At 39.7% G+C, this 15,359-nt stretch overlaps 1 protein-coding gene across 1 annotated transcript; it reads right to left on the bottom strand.

Moving 5' to 3' along the window:
- Nucleotides 1–12,502: 12,502 nt before the first annotated feature.
- Nucleotides 12,503–13,357, bottom strand: LOC110944827 (proline-rich protein 36-like). The gene is made up of 2 exons (XM_022186471.1): nucleotides 13,229–13,357; nucleotides 12,503–12,997 (listed from the first exon to the last, which is right to left on the bottom strand). Exons 1-2 carry the CDS (start codon nucleotides 13,355–13,357, stop codon nucleotides 12,503–12,505), a joined length of 624 nt encoding a protein of 207 aa, XP_022042163.1.
- Between the last annotated feature and the right edge of the window lie 2,002 nt (nucleotides 13,358–15,359).

The following is a 15,359-nucleotide window of genomic DNA, read 5'->3' as shown; positions in this document are numbered from 1 at the left end:
GTAAAAGACGGAAAGGTCAAACTGTTCGATGTTTGGGCCGTTAAATGGGTTTTTAAAGTCCAGGCCCAATATTATTTTCAAATTATATCTCTACTTAATTAACTAGGGTGGTGAATGGTAGGTATCATGATCATGATTTCAATTTCAAGTATAAAACTAGTTGGTTTCTGAGACGCGCGTTGCGGCGGAGATGCAACATGTGTAGAACGCGTAGCAATGACGATAGTTCACGGACCATATGATAATCATTAAAGTTTAGAGGTAGCAAAGTAAATTAGTAGCGGGTAGTTAGTCACGCTCACGATAGATTGAAAATGTAGATAAAAATAAGCAAGGCGCAAGGGTATGGCGACACATTTTTTAAATCAACCAAAACCATAAAAATGAATATCAATAACGGTTCTAATAGCACCAATGCTGGTACCTATGTTCGGTCGGATTTGACGTTGTACTCGATATTGTTGGAACAATTCTATTGTAAAGTACATTTATAAAAGCTGAAAATTACAATATAATAAATTGATAAATCAACGAAAAATCCAATATCTTCACCAATAGTGTAACAAAGATCTCAAAACATTTCAATCAAGGAAGCTTTACAATTTTACATTATTTTTCAATTTATTCCCCCACTTTTATCTCTCTCAACCAAACCCACCCATCTTCTATCTGTTACTAACTTCATATGCAGACCACAATTGCCACTATCTCGTCACCGTCTCCGACCAGGACCGGTCATCTCCTCCGAAAACAAACAACACCATCTCCTCCATAACCAAAAAAAATTGTCTAAACCAGATCCTGCGGTCGGAACCAACCACCATCGCTCCATCAAATCTGCAACTTCTCTATTGTTCTGCCCTAGTACCCGACGGTGGGGTGGAGACAATGTAACCATCGCTGAACCAACCGATGTCTGAGCACAACATCAACCACTGATGTTGGTTCGTCTTTTCACACCACCGTCACACTCTACCTCTATTTCTTTGAAGACAGACCCGTCTCCTCTCCATCGCCTAGAGGCGGAACCCTATCTCCCTCTGTCTCAACCAACATTGGCGGTAGTTTTGTGGTTGTGGTTTGTAACAAGAGGTCAAAAAAAGAAGTAAAGAAAAATTAAAACACTTGCAGACCACGCATGCCCACTCATAGATTGGTGTTTTGAAAATGAGGAAGACTGACAGATGTCGGTTATGTAAAACCTGGAGATGGGCACGGTTTATAAGTCGAAAGATATTAAGTACCAATTCGGTACCGACTTTTGGCGTTCCTGGTACCGGTTCACTACCTATTTTACCTTCATATACTGGTACCCTAACCGGTATTTTCGGTATCAGTACCGATTCTGTATCGGTTGGCACCGAGCTCATCCCTACCCCTGAAACTAAAAAAGAAAAAATTAAAAGTTGAAGAAAATCAACAAAAAAAAGTTGTGCGATACCGTTGTTCGTACGGTAACCTTGATCAGGGATGAGTAAATGGCACCGGGTAGCAGCACTGAATTTCCCGAACCAAAAGATTTCCAATATCAATTCGACACCAACTTTTGGCGTTTTCTGTATTAGTGCCGGTTTTTACCTTCATGTATTGATACTGAAAAGGACCGTACCGGTATTTTCGATACCAGTACTGGTTCGATACCGGTTGACACCAAACTTATCCCAACCCCTGATATTAAAAAAAGGATCAAAGTAAAAAAGTAAAGAAAATAACTATTATTATAATAGGGTAGGGATATGGTAAAAAGTGTTTAAAATGTGAGAAGGGTAAGAAGTGTTTTAAACCATTGGATATTTGATCTAATGGTTGAGATCAATAGGGTATAAAAATGTAAATTGTGTTTTAATTAGAGGGACCTTATGTAAAATTGAAGGGCAATAGTGTCTTTTTCAATGTTTCAAATATGGTAACCGTATTCTACACAACAAAAAACACCTACATTCACTCCTTTTTTCCTTAAATATCGGAATTAATGACCAAGATCTAAATCGGAAGCCTCTTTGTTTTATATAAGATTCAATGCGTGGTGTTTTACGTTTAGAATAACTGTAATCAGATTCATGACGTGGTGTTTTATCTGGAGACATTGTTCATGGCGTAGTGTTTTATCTGGAGACATTGTTCATGGCGTGGTGTTTTATCTGGAGACACTGTTCATGGTGTGGTGTTTTATCTAGAGACACTGTTCATGGCGTGGTGTTTTAAACATCTGGAGACATTGTTCATGGCGTGGTGTTTTATCTGGAGACATTGTTCATGGGGTGGTGTTTTATCTGGAGACATTGTTCATGGCGTGGTGTTTTATCTGGAGACACTGTTCATGGCGTGGTGTTTTAAACATCTTGAGACATTGTTCATGGCGTGGTGTTTTATCTGGAGACATTGTTCATGGTGTGGTGTTTTATCTGGAGACATTGTTCATGGCGTGGTGTTTTGTCTCCAGATGTTTAAAACACCACGCCATGAACAATGTCTCCAGATAAAACACCACGCCATGGTTCAAGTCATAGTGTTTTATCTGGAATCCAAAAAAAATTAAAACACCAATTCAAGATCGAAGCTTTATGTATATAACCCTTTAATATTATAAAACCTCACGAGTATACTTGCATCACCACGATCCGTTGTGTGTATTTCGAGAATTAAATAAAACTTGAGAATTGCTGTGATCAAAATCCTTACGTTCATCAATTAAATAATGGCGTCGATTTTATAATGAGAATTACGATCAGTATATAGGAGATCATGTATAAACCAAAAAGATATGTATCTCCTAAATTTACTCCAAAACCGTTACACACAATTAATTGGTAAGAAAGGTAAATTACTAATGTACCCTTTTGAATTAATTAAGATAAAGAACACTTGTCATCCCCAAATTATTTCTCACACTTCTTACAAAAGTAGGACTTTGTACAGGATCCTTTACCTATTATAATATTAAAATAATAAAAATATTTAAAAAACTATATATTATTATAATATTAAAATCACTAATTATTTCAATTCGTTTATTAATATATAGTAATAGGCAGAGGATCATGTACATTAATCTAAAAGTGTGAGAAGAGTGAGACATATTGTAGTGGTGACTTGTGTCCTCAATCTAAATTAATTCAAAAAGGTAAACAAGTAATTTTCTTATTGATTTAATTAATTGATAACCTTCCATAACCGCCACCCTTAATTATAGTAATACGAATTAAGAATTAATCTACGGATTTGTGTCGTCTCGTTCAGAACTGTATAGTGTTATATTTTTTATACAGTGTTATATAGTGTTACACAGGGTTATATAGTGTTTTTTGGTGTTATATAGTATTATATGGTGTTATATGGTGTTATATAGTGTTATTTAGAGTTATATAGTGTTATAGTGTTATATTTGTCTAATAGCATATCTATGATAGATGTATAGTGTTATATGGTGTTATATGGTGTTATATGGTGTTATATGGTGTTACACGGTGTTATACGGTGTTATATGGTGTTATATAGTGTTATATGATGGATGTATAGTGTTATATATTTCTTGTAGCAGTTACATATTTCTGGATTCTTTAGAATGTTCGAATTTTAAAATAAGTTTAAAATTGAATCACACCCTGACTTTTGCGGAAGCGTGATTATGGTGTGACTTTCTTAATACAATATCATTCAATCATAACAACGCTATATGATAAAACCATTAGATGTTCATCCATAAATTAAGTTTGAAAATACCACAACATAAATTGTCAGAAACGTAGACTCCAAATTTAAATTACAACCCATGCAACATGTTTAAAGAGTTCACGAAGGCTCGACAAAAGACTTTAAATAAAACCGAGTTTAGAACCATGTATCTCGTCCAGGATTAAGATACATCTCCTAAACCCTAATGACCTTGGATGACATCTTTTATTCATGACGCAGCTTGAAACATGCAAACACCTGCCAGATCCACTTAGTTCCCTAAAATACATGTAATTTGAAAACATCAACAAAAGTTGAGCGAGTTCATGTGATTGTTCGTGTGTATGAATAAACCTTTAAAGTATGTATGTATGTATGTATGTATGTATGTATGTATGTATGTAAGCCCTGGTATGAAGCAATAAGGAAAAACAGATCACCGATGGTTTGCAAGGCCAATGGTATGTGTGAAATGGTGCAGGAAAACTCAAACCTAGCGGATTTTGCCACGGCATTAGTATGTGGACATAGTCACCACATGGGCAACCCTGGTCCTCATGGGTGTGGGCTCGCTACCCCCAAATAGATCTATCACTCATGTCTCTCGGTCCTACGATGAGGATTAATGGCCTTAAGTGTTGTACCCACCACTCATAAGATCAAGCAGTAACCCTCCTTAGCTAACCATACCATGTATAAAACGTTTGTAAACAATTGTAACATGTATTTCACCCCCAAAGTTATAAAACTGAAAACAGTTAAAAGAAAAGGGGGACATGAACTCACAGTTTTTCGTCTTCGGTACTCGTAACTCAAATCCCTTCAGCAAACACGACTACCTACAATGTACTAGGATCTATTAGACGAACGGTCGTGCCTTGACTTAGTGTTAACGTTTTTGAGTTACGTCTCTTTTATGACTTCCATATTATTCCAAGTTATAATTACTTGTTAAAATAATAATTATTTTAACTTTAAATTATATTTAATTTTGGAATAACTGTTAAACAATATTTTTGTGATAATACTTCTCGAGTATTTATACTTATATTTCCTTCCCAAGGATGGGGTATCTTATATATGTGTATTCGTATTCTTGTATTTGTAGTTCCAAAATAATATATTTTCAAGTCTAACTTTAGAAAATATATTTAAACTTATTTTGTCCAAAATAATGTATTTCAAGAAAATATATATTTTTCCCAAAAATCATATATCTTCTAAATATTCCAAGAAAATATATTTTACTTCCCAAAAGTAATATATTTTCTCCTTGTCGAAAATATGATATATAACTTGGTAATATTTACAAAAATCATATTTTCATTTCTTGTATCCAAAATATTATTTACCAAAAATATATTTATAAAGGTATTTTCCGGAATATTTTGTAAGTTACGTTCTTTCGTTCAGTTTCACAATATTATGTGTGAAACTTGTATTTTTGTTCCATGAGATTTTTGGTAATATTTTAGATTGTAATTTTCTCGGTATTTTGTTAAGTTATATTATTTCAACCCTAAAATAATATAACTAATACACAAAATATACAAATATTTACACACATCATGTCTTTAATGTATATATATATATATATATATATATTCTAAATATATATTTATCCATTTTTATTTATAAAAACCAACCTCCAATATTTGTATTTTTGTAACAAAATTTATGGCAAGGTTTATATTGAAAACTCATGGTCAAATATACTTGTAAATATTTGTTTGAAAATATTTTTCTAAGTGTTTATATTTTTAGAAAATTTTGCCATAGTTTCCCCTAAAAATGGAGGTGTCCATGCTATCAAAGCATATCATTTTCTTTTTAAAATCATCACGAACAATCAACAATCAATCTGCACCTACCAAGTGCAATTTACATAGCAATCATGAACTTGAACTTTCATAAAAACTTGTAGTAACTTGGTAGAGTGTTTAGTAGGTTTAGTTACCCTTTAAAATGTGTCTACTTCTTTAAAAGTTTCATTCTTGAAAGATTTAGGTGTTTACAACTTGTAAACATGTTTTACAAAAACATTTCTTTATGAAATCTTCTTGCTTCACAAGTGTTTCTACACTTGTTTTATCACCAAAAATAATGTATGTTTAAGTAAGAATCAAGATCTACTAAAAATCATATTTTGAACTTGGTTCTTTTTTGGAAAACCATTCATAAATCTTAGATCAATATGATTATTAACTCGCTTTGATTATTATTTTTCAAGAAATCAAGTATTCTTTTCAAGTTCATGATTTAGGGGTAGATGATCTTTCATCCTACAACTTCTTACATTTCTCATCTTGCTAAACTATGTTTCTAATCATGATTTAGCAAGATGCTATGATGATCAACATCATCTTTACAAACAAATCAATGATCAACAAGCATTCATAACATAAACAACTTAGTTTCATCAAGATTTCATCATATATCAAGCTTATGTTCATGTTTCTTGATTATGTTCTTTAGGGTTCTTCATGATTATCATCACATATCATCTTTTAACCAACTAAATAAGGAGTAAATTCAAGTGACAAGGAGCTTACTACAAGCTCAAGGGCTAGGGAAGAACTCAAGAAGATGAAGGTGACAAATGTGATGGATAATAGCAAATGAGAAAGGTCCTTGAATCTCCAAGACCACCAAGCTCCTTTGTAGACCTTCTAGCACCTTTGTGAGTGTATGGAATGGATGAACAAGATTGAATGAAGGTGGTGGTGTGGGGACTTGATCTCGGCCGAGAATGGAGGAGAGGGAAAGAGGATTTTGTGTGTGTGTTAATGTGTGAGAGATGAGAGAATTATGAACTTCAAGGTTATACTTATAACCATATTAAGAGTTTATCCAATGGTTAATATGTCCCATAAGTACACAACAAATCCACTAACCAAATCTAAGGAGATCAAGTGTGATCAAGGGTGGGCCACACCCTTGGTGACCGTCCACAATGGGGGGGGGGGTATAGGGTTGGGTTGGGTTGTGATGGATAGTTATGTAATCTAGTTAGATTTCAAGTGTACTAGTTAGGTGTTATGTGTATTATGTGTTATATAGTGTGTTAGGGTGTTCGGGGATCATAACTAGCTCAGAAATATTAAAACAATGCTTCTAGTATAATTGTAGTGTTTCGGGTAGTGTCCGGTTGTTCGGTTAGATACTGGTTCGTTAAAGTGTCAAACTATACCGTTTAGTGTTCTTTATGTACCCTTTTGTGACACTTTTAATTCCCGACACTTAGGAAAGCATTCAGGACCATTTAGTCATATTTTTGCATGTAACTAGCTTGTTAAAAAGCTAATTTTTGCTGATTTATGCTGAATTCAGCACTTTATGTGGGTTTTAGGCACTTTCCGGCACTTAAACTATCACTTAGGCATGCAGTTCTATGGTCCTTACTTCCCTACACACCATACCAGTGTAGTACTTAGTCTCTGGCCCATACTGGGTCTCAAAACACTGTCTGTCTGTCTATGTACTGAACTTCGTCAGCATTTTTCTGAGTTATCCGCTAACTGTGCTTTGTGAATCGTTTATGACAATAAAGTTTGCATGTAATAATGATGTGACAATATGCAATATGTGATGCACATGTAAGTATGATGCAGTAATTAGAAAGCAATCATTTGTAATTCAGCACAATCATTAAGCACTAATCATGGTTAATTAAATTGTACGGATACCTGGATTTTTTACGGTTGTCACATTCTCCCCCTGTTAAGAAAATTTCATCACGAAATTTTAAGCTCTGCTACTAGCTGCAGGGGAGTTGGGGAACAAATGCGGGTATTTTGCTTTCATGCGATCCTCACGCTCCCAAGTAAACTCTGGGCCATGCCGCGCGTTCCATCGAACCTTGACGAGTTTAACACTACTCCTACGTGTCTTATTAACCTTCCAATCAGTAACCTCAACAGGTTCTTCGGTAAAGTGGAGCGTGTCGTCAATGTGAACTTCGTCGGCAGGAATGACAACTGTTTCTTGAGTTGGACTCTTTTTCAGATTAGATACATGAAATGTATCAGGAACGCCATTCAGTTCTGCGGGTAGATCCAACTTGTAAGCTACAAGACCAATCCTCTCCAGGATTTTGAACGCTCCAATGTATCGCGGGTTCAACTTTCCACGCTTCCCAAAGCGTGCTACACCTTTCCAAGGTGAGACCTTTAGTAAAACCATATCTCCCACTTGAAATTCCAAAGGTTTCCTTCTTTGGTCCGCATAGCTCTTTTGTCGATCACGAGCCGCCCTGATGCGCTCTCGGATCTATATAATCTTATCCGTCGTCTCTTGAACCAATTCGGGACCAACAAGCTGTCTATCACCCGCGTCTGCCCAGCATAATGGTGATCGACACTTGCGTCCATAGAGAGCTTCAAACGGTGCAGCTTGAATGCTTGCATGGTAACTGTTGTTATATGAGAATTCTACCAAAGGTAGGTGAGTGTCCCAACTGCCACCTAAGTCCATTACGCAAGCTCGCAACATATCTTCTAGCGTCTGAATTGTCCGTTCGCTCTGGCCATCTGTTTGTGGATGAAAAGCAGTACTCAGATTCAACTGAGAGCCAAAGGCTTCTTGGAAGGATTGCCAAATCCTTGACACAAATCTTCCGTCTCTGTCAGATATAATCAAGAGAGGCACTCCATGTCGTGCAACTATCTCTCTGAGGTACAACTCGGCTAGCTTACTTGTGTTATCTTTTTCCCTGATCGGCAGAAAATGTGCAGATTTTGTCAGACGGTTTACGATTACCCAAATCGTATCATGACCTCTGGGTGTCTTTGGTAACTTCGTTATGAAATCCATTGAAATCTGCTCCCATTTCCACATGGGTATTTCAGGTTGTTGCAGAAGACCTGAAGGCTTCTGATATTCGGCCTTTACCTTGGCACAGGTCAAACATTTGCCAACATACGTTGCGACATCGCCTTTCAATCTTGGCCACCAGTAAAAATCCTTTAAATCTTCGTACATCTTATCCGATCCTGGATGGATCGAGTACCTTGACTTGTGAGCTTCATCGAAAATAACGTCTCTAAGACCACCAAAGAGGGGAACCCAAATTCTACCCATAAAACACAATGTTCCTTCCTCATTGGGTATCAACTGCTTCTCCATCCCACGGAGGTATTCGTTCACAAGATTTTCCTTTTTAAGAGCTTCTCTCTGTGCAGCACAAATGCGCAATGAGAGGTCCGTTTGAATGATCATTTCCAAAGCCCTAACCCTTATGGGCTTGATTCTTTCTTTCCGACTCAAGGCGTCTGCTACGACATTCTCCTTCCCTGGGTGATACTTGATTTCGCAATCATAATCATTTAACAACTCAACCCATCGTCGTTGTCTCATATAAAGCTCCTTCTGATCGAATATATGCTGTAGGCTCTTGTGATTAGTAAAGATCGTGCATCGGGTACCATACAAATAATGTCGCCAGATCTTTAATGCAAACACCACTGTGCCTAATTCCAAATCATGCGTGGTGTAATTCTTCTCGTGAACCTTTAGCTGGCGCGAAGCGTAAGCTATAACCTTCTGTCGCTGCATCAGCACGCATCCTAACCCTTGACGTGAGGCGTCACAATATACCACAAAGTCATCGGTGCCTTCGGGTAGGGATAAGATAGGTGCATCGCAAAGCTTGTTCTTCAGCAACTGAAAAGCTTCTTCTTGTTTATCTCCCCATTCGTACTTTTTGTCTTTCTAAGTAAGGGAGGTCAAAGGTTGAGCGATTTTCAAAAAATCCTCGATGAATATGCGATAATACCCTGCAAAACCTAGGAATTGACGGATCTCGGTTGGGGTCTTCGGAGTCTCCCAAGTCTTGATTGCCTCGATCTTGGTGGGGTCCATGTGAGTTCCATCTTTGTTTACCACGTGACCAAGGAACTGAACCTCACGCAACCAGAACTCGCACTTCGAGAACTTTGCGTATAATTTCTCTTTCTTGAGTAGCTCTAAGATAGCTCTTAGACGTTGTTCGTGCTCTTCCTTTGTTCTTGAGTAAATCAAAATATCGTCGATAAACACAATCACAAATTTATCGAGATATGGCTTGCAGACTCTGTTCATCAAATCCATAAACAATGCTGGCGCGTTTGTCAAACCAAACGGCATTACCAAAAACTCGTAATGTCCATATCGAGTTCTAAAGGCCGTCTTTGGTATGATTTCTTCTTGAATTCTCAACTGGTGATAACCTGATCGAAGATCGATCTTGGAGTAAAAACTCGAACCTTGAAGTTGATCGAACAGATCATCAGTCCTTGGGAAAGGATACTGATTCTTAATGGTCAACTTGTTTAGCTCTTGGTAGTCGATACACATGCGGAAACTACCGTCCTTCTTCTTAACAAACAACGCTGGAGCTCCCCAAGGCGAGAAGCTTGGTCTAATAAATCCCTTGTCCAAAAGCTCCTGAAGTTGCGTCGACAACTCTTGTATTTCTGAAGGCGCAAGTCGATAGGGTGCCTTAGCTACAGGCGCGGCGCCTGGAACTAAGTCAATGTGGAATTTGACTTGTCGCTGCGGCGGTAATCCTGGCAAGTCTTCGGGGAAGACTTCAGGATATTCCCTAACAATTGGGATATCTTCTAGCTTTGGCTCAGCGGCTTCTTTGTCCACGAGGTGTGCCAAGAAGGCAATACATCCTTTCTGCAAACATCTTCGGGCTTTCAAACAACTGATGATCCTTAGAGGCGTATCATTCTTCTCTCCATGCACCACAATTGTTTCTCCATTCGCCATCGGAATGCGAATGATCTTTTCGTGACATACGATCTCCGCTCGGTTACTTGATAACCAATCCATTCCGACTACCACGTCAAAGCTTCCCAACTCGACTGGCAGAAGATCAAGCGTAAACTCGTGCTCCCCGAGTTCTATCACGCAACCTCTAATGACTTCATTTGCTTCTACTAGCTTTCCATTAGCTAGTTCTATCGAATACGGAATATCTAGCTTACTAGCAGCTAACCCAAGCATATTCTTAAATTCTAGGGATACAAAGCTATAATCGGAACCAGTATCAAACAGTACAGATGCAAAGCGTTGGTTGATAGGGAACGTACCAGTGACTACGTTCGGATCCTGGCGAGCTTCCCTAGCTCCGATGTTGAAAACCCTTCCCTGAGCTTGGTTGATCTTTGGGCATTCTTTCTTGAAATGCCCCACATCTCCACAGTTAAAGCAACCTGGTCCCCGACCATTTCCATTTCCATTACCACCTTGGTTGTTGTTCGCTCCACGGTTTCCACTACCAGCTTGATTTCCAAAACCACCACGATTTCCATTACCGCCATTTCCTCCTTGATTGCGGTTTCCATACCCATTTCCACTACGGTTACCATTTCCATTCCCGTTGCCATACCCTCTCTGACCACCATTACCACAACCAGTACCAGCCTAGCACGTCTCCTTCGAATGACCAACCTTCCCACAAGACTCACATTTCCTAACTCTGCACTGGCCGGCATGATGGTACTGGCACACATCACATTTGGCCAGAGTGTCCATATATCCTTTTCCTTTGTTTTTCAGCACCAGTCTTGACTTCGGCTGGTGGGTTCACATCCTTCTTCTTGTTAGCACTGCTGGTACCCTTCTTGAAGTTTGAGAACTTCCTTTTGTTCTCGCCTGATGACTCAACGTGAGTCTCCGTCTTCTTCTGGTCAGAGATCGAAAACTTGTTCAACCTGATCGCTTCTTCCATTAGTGCCACACTCAGATCAATAGCCTCAGTGATCGTGGCAGGCTTTGACGTCGTCACCATGCTCATGATTTGGGGTGCTAATCCCCAAATAAAACGCTCGATGCGCTTGAATTCCGGATCAACCATGTAAGGAACGACGCGAGATAAGTCGTGAAATCTCAGCACGTATTCAGCAATCTTTGGACCATCCATCTTGAGGTTCCAAAACTCAGTTTCCAATTTCTGTATCTCAGCCCTTGAACAATATTTCTTGCGCATGAGTTCCTTCATTTCATCCCATGACATGGCATATGCAGCCTCTTCTCCCAAGGTTTGAACTTGGAGATTCCACCATGATAGAGCGTCGTCTAGAAAAAGTCCCGAGATGTAGGTGACTTGGTGCTCCAGCGCATACTTGCTCATTCTCAGCACAGAATCGGTCTTTTTCGCCCATCTGACGAAAGCTACAGCACCCCCGGTGCCCTCGAAATTCAGAGGCTTACAGTCGAGGAACTGCTTATAGGTACAGCCTGTACAAGCAACATCATTCACAGAAAGCATTAGCGAACGCACATGGAATATCCAAATGTAACGTAATGTGTCTTTAGCGACTTAAACATTACCATGAGGTGGGTTATTTCCTGAGGTACCCCCACCATGTTCAGAGCGCAGGGCCTCGTGCTGTGCTATCGCTTGTGAAATCCGTTCTTGTAACTCAGCCTCTGTGGTGGGCAATCGAGTTTCTCTTCTAGGAGGCATCTTCTAAAGAAGATTGTATTGGTCAGGTCATAATAAGTATAGTAAGTACATTACATGTATACGTAATAGCATTTATCAACGCAAGTAAGCATATAACATCCCAATCACAACACAAACAAGTATTTCAACAATGCATCTAATGAGAATATTGCGATTGAGCTTTCATATATCATCGACCACAAATACAGTTTTACAAGTTCTACAATGTACCATACATCAAAAGGAACTACAGGGTCACATCACCCTTGTCCAAAATGTCAATCAATCTACAACAGTCAAAAGTCAAAAGTGGTCTTCAAAAGGCTATGCAAATTGGGCTCAATAGCGACACTCTCATCAAAAGTAAGCGACCTGCATAAGACCAAAAACCGGCTATGCTGATGGTGGAGGAGGAGGAGGTGGAGGAACGAAAAGTAAACCGCGCACATGCGCTAACTCCTCCTCAAGAGCATGAACACGACGCAACAGATAACTAATCTGCTGCTCCATAGTAAGAAATCGCACGTCAAAATCTGGGTATGGCAGAAGAGGAGCAGGTGGAGTCGCAAATGGTGACGGACATGTACAAGGTGGAGGACGTGGAATCCTCTCTAGCTCCATGACTCTACGACACAAAATCTCCTGCTGAAGCTGCAAGGACAGGAGTAAGTCATCCCTCGTGTAACCAGTGTAGTGTGAAGGATGGTATGGATCAGAAACTGGCATAATGTTCGGCGGAAACCATATGAGTGGCTCGCCTGATGGTGCAGAAGCAAAATGAGTAGCAGGTGAAAACTGAGGCATGAAGGGAAAAGCTGCTGACACAGGTGGAACATGGCCAGACTGCTGGCTGGATGGACCTTCCCCTGGACGGGGTGGAGGGATATCCTATAAGAATGTGATCGTCAGGTCAGTGCGGTGCATATCAGACACATGTGGGTGAAACGGGGCAACGTCAACAGGTGCATGTGTAGGTGCAGGTGGGGGAGTAACAGGCTCAACAAAAGGAGGCATATCGTCATCATCCTCTATCCACCCATTGTGGGTGAATGAGTAACGGGGATCTATCTAAGCAGCAAAATGAGCATGGTCAGCGGCTGCAGGGATCGGATTGGGTACAAGTGGTGCAACAACAGGTATACCAACAGGTACAGGGTCATGCTCAGGCAGAGGATCATGAGCAAGTATAGGCTCGGGTGCAAGCATAGGCTCCGGGTCGGCTGGTGCCTGCTCAGGATCAGCGGGCATCAGCTCGAGATCAGCGAGTGCATCAAAAGGCTGATCGTCGGGAAAAAGTCAATCTCATGCTCAGGATCAATGTCAAGATCAAACTCGTCATCAAACTCAAATTCCTGTGGAGGAATAGGTGCGGCAGACATAGCCGTGTCAGAATCAGAATAAGTGGGGTAACGCTGCAATCCCAGTGCGTGCAAAGTAGTGGACGACACAGACTCGAAAGAATCGGGACCAGAATGATCAGACGAAATCTCAACGATAGGAATCTCGACAAGTGGAACAACTACGACATCATCGACTGGAACTCCATCATCCTGGGCATCCTCAGGGGGACCCTCAATAAAAAGATCGACATCATCATCAGACAAAGCATCAAAAGGCAAATCCTCGAGAGGAAAAGCCGCAAGAGGAAAAGGGGCGAGGATCAGAACCACGGCATGAATGTCCGAGGATGAGATGGTCCTAGCCAGGAATAGGAACAAGAAAGAGATCCTCGTCGGGTAAACCATCAGCACGCGGTACAATGTCGCCAAAGTCAGGTAATGCAAAATGCTGGAAATCATCGTCATCGTCACTCTCAGTGTCAGAGGTAAAAATCTCAGGGTCTGGGACAATCTCATCTTTCGAAACAATGGCCATGGGGTCAACTGTATTTGACAGTCCACTCTCAGATGAGGACATGGTGTCTGTAATCAAAATAATCACAACATATGCACATATATCAACAATCATCAAATAAGCATGTAAGTAGTAACAATGTAAGCATGTATTCATCCTAGTCTTCCCATACTATCCCACCCAGCCTCTCAGACTGCACTACCTAGCCTCTCAGACTAAACCTCCCCAGTTTCTCAAACTGACCTACCTAGTCTCTCAGACTAAGCTTCCCAGTCTTAGACTGAATTATGAACATAAACTTTGAAATGTGTTTCGTGTCTTTTGTTAGTAAAAATGTTTGTCTCCTGGATCTGCGCGTTTTGTGTATGCAATGAAAACATGTTGTGAAAATATTTTCATGAAAGCCCTAATGATCGTAGTCTAGACTCGAGAAAGAATCCTAGTTCGCTACGATCGAAGCTCTGATACCAAGCTGTCAAACCCTGACTTTTGCGGAAGTGTGATTATGGTGTGACTTTCTTAATACCATAGCATTCAATCATAACAACGCTATATGATAAAACCATTAGATGTTCATCCATAAATTAAGTTTGAAAATACCACAACATAAATTGTCTGAAACGTAGACTCCAAATTTAAATTACAACCCATGCAACATGTTTAAAGAGTTCACGAAGACTCGACAAAAGACTTTAAATAAAACCGAGTTTAGAACCATGTATCTCGTCCAGGATTAAGATACATCTCCTAAACCCTAATTACCTTGGATGACATCTTTTATTCATGACGCAGCTTGAAACATGCAAACACCTGCCAGATCCACTTAGTTCCCTGAAATACATGTAATTTGAAAACATCAACAAAAGTTGAGCGAGTTCATGTGATTGTTCGTGTGTATGAATAAACCTTTAAAGTATGTCTGTATGTATGTAAGCCCTGATATGAAGCAATAAGGAAAAACAGATCACCAATGGTTTGCAAGGCCAATGGTATGTGTGAAATGGTGCAGGAAAACTCAAACCTAGCGGATTTTGCCACGACATTAGTACGTGGACATAGTCACCACATGGGCCACCCTGGTCCTCATGGGTGTGGGCTCGCTACCCCCAAATAGATCTATCACTCATGTCCCTTGGTCCTACGATGAGGATTAATGGCCTTAAGTGTTGTACCCACCACTCACATAATCAAGTAGTAACCCTCCTTAGCTAACCATACCATGTATAAAACGTTTGTAAACAATTGTAACATGTATTTCACCCCCGAAGTTATAAAACTGAAAACAGTTAAAAGAAAAGGGGGACATGAACTCACAGTTTTGCGTCTTCTGTACTCGTAACTCAAATCCCTTCAGCAAACACGACTACCTACAATGTACTAGGGTCTATTAGACGAA

The sequence above is a fragment of the Helianthus annuus genome, chromosome 6 (assembly GCF_002127325.2).
Source record: "Helianthus annuus cultivar XRQ/B chromosome 6, HanXRQr2.0-SUNRISE, whole genome shotgun sequence".
In the NCBI taxonomy this organism is placed as follows: domain Eukaryota; kingdom Viridiplantae; phylum Streptophyta; class Magnoliopsida; order Asterales; family Asteraceae; genus Helianthus; species Helianthus annuus.
Note: the sequence above shows the minus strand (reverse complement) of the source record. Positions and strands in the feature narration are given on the sequence as shown.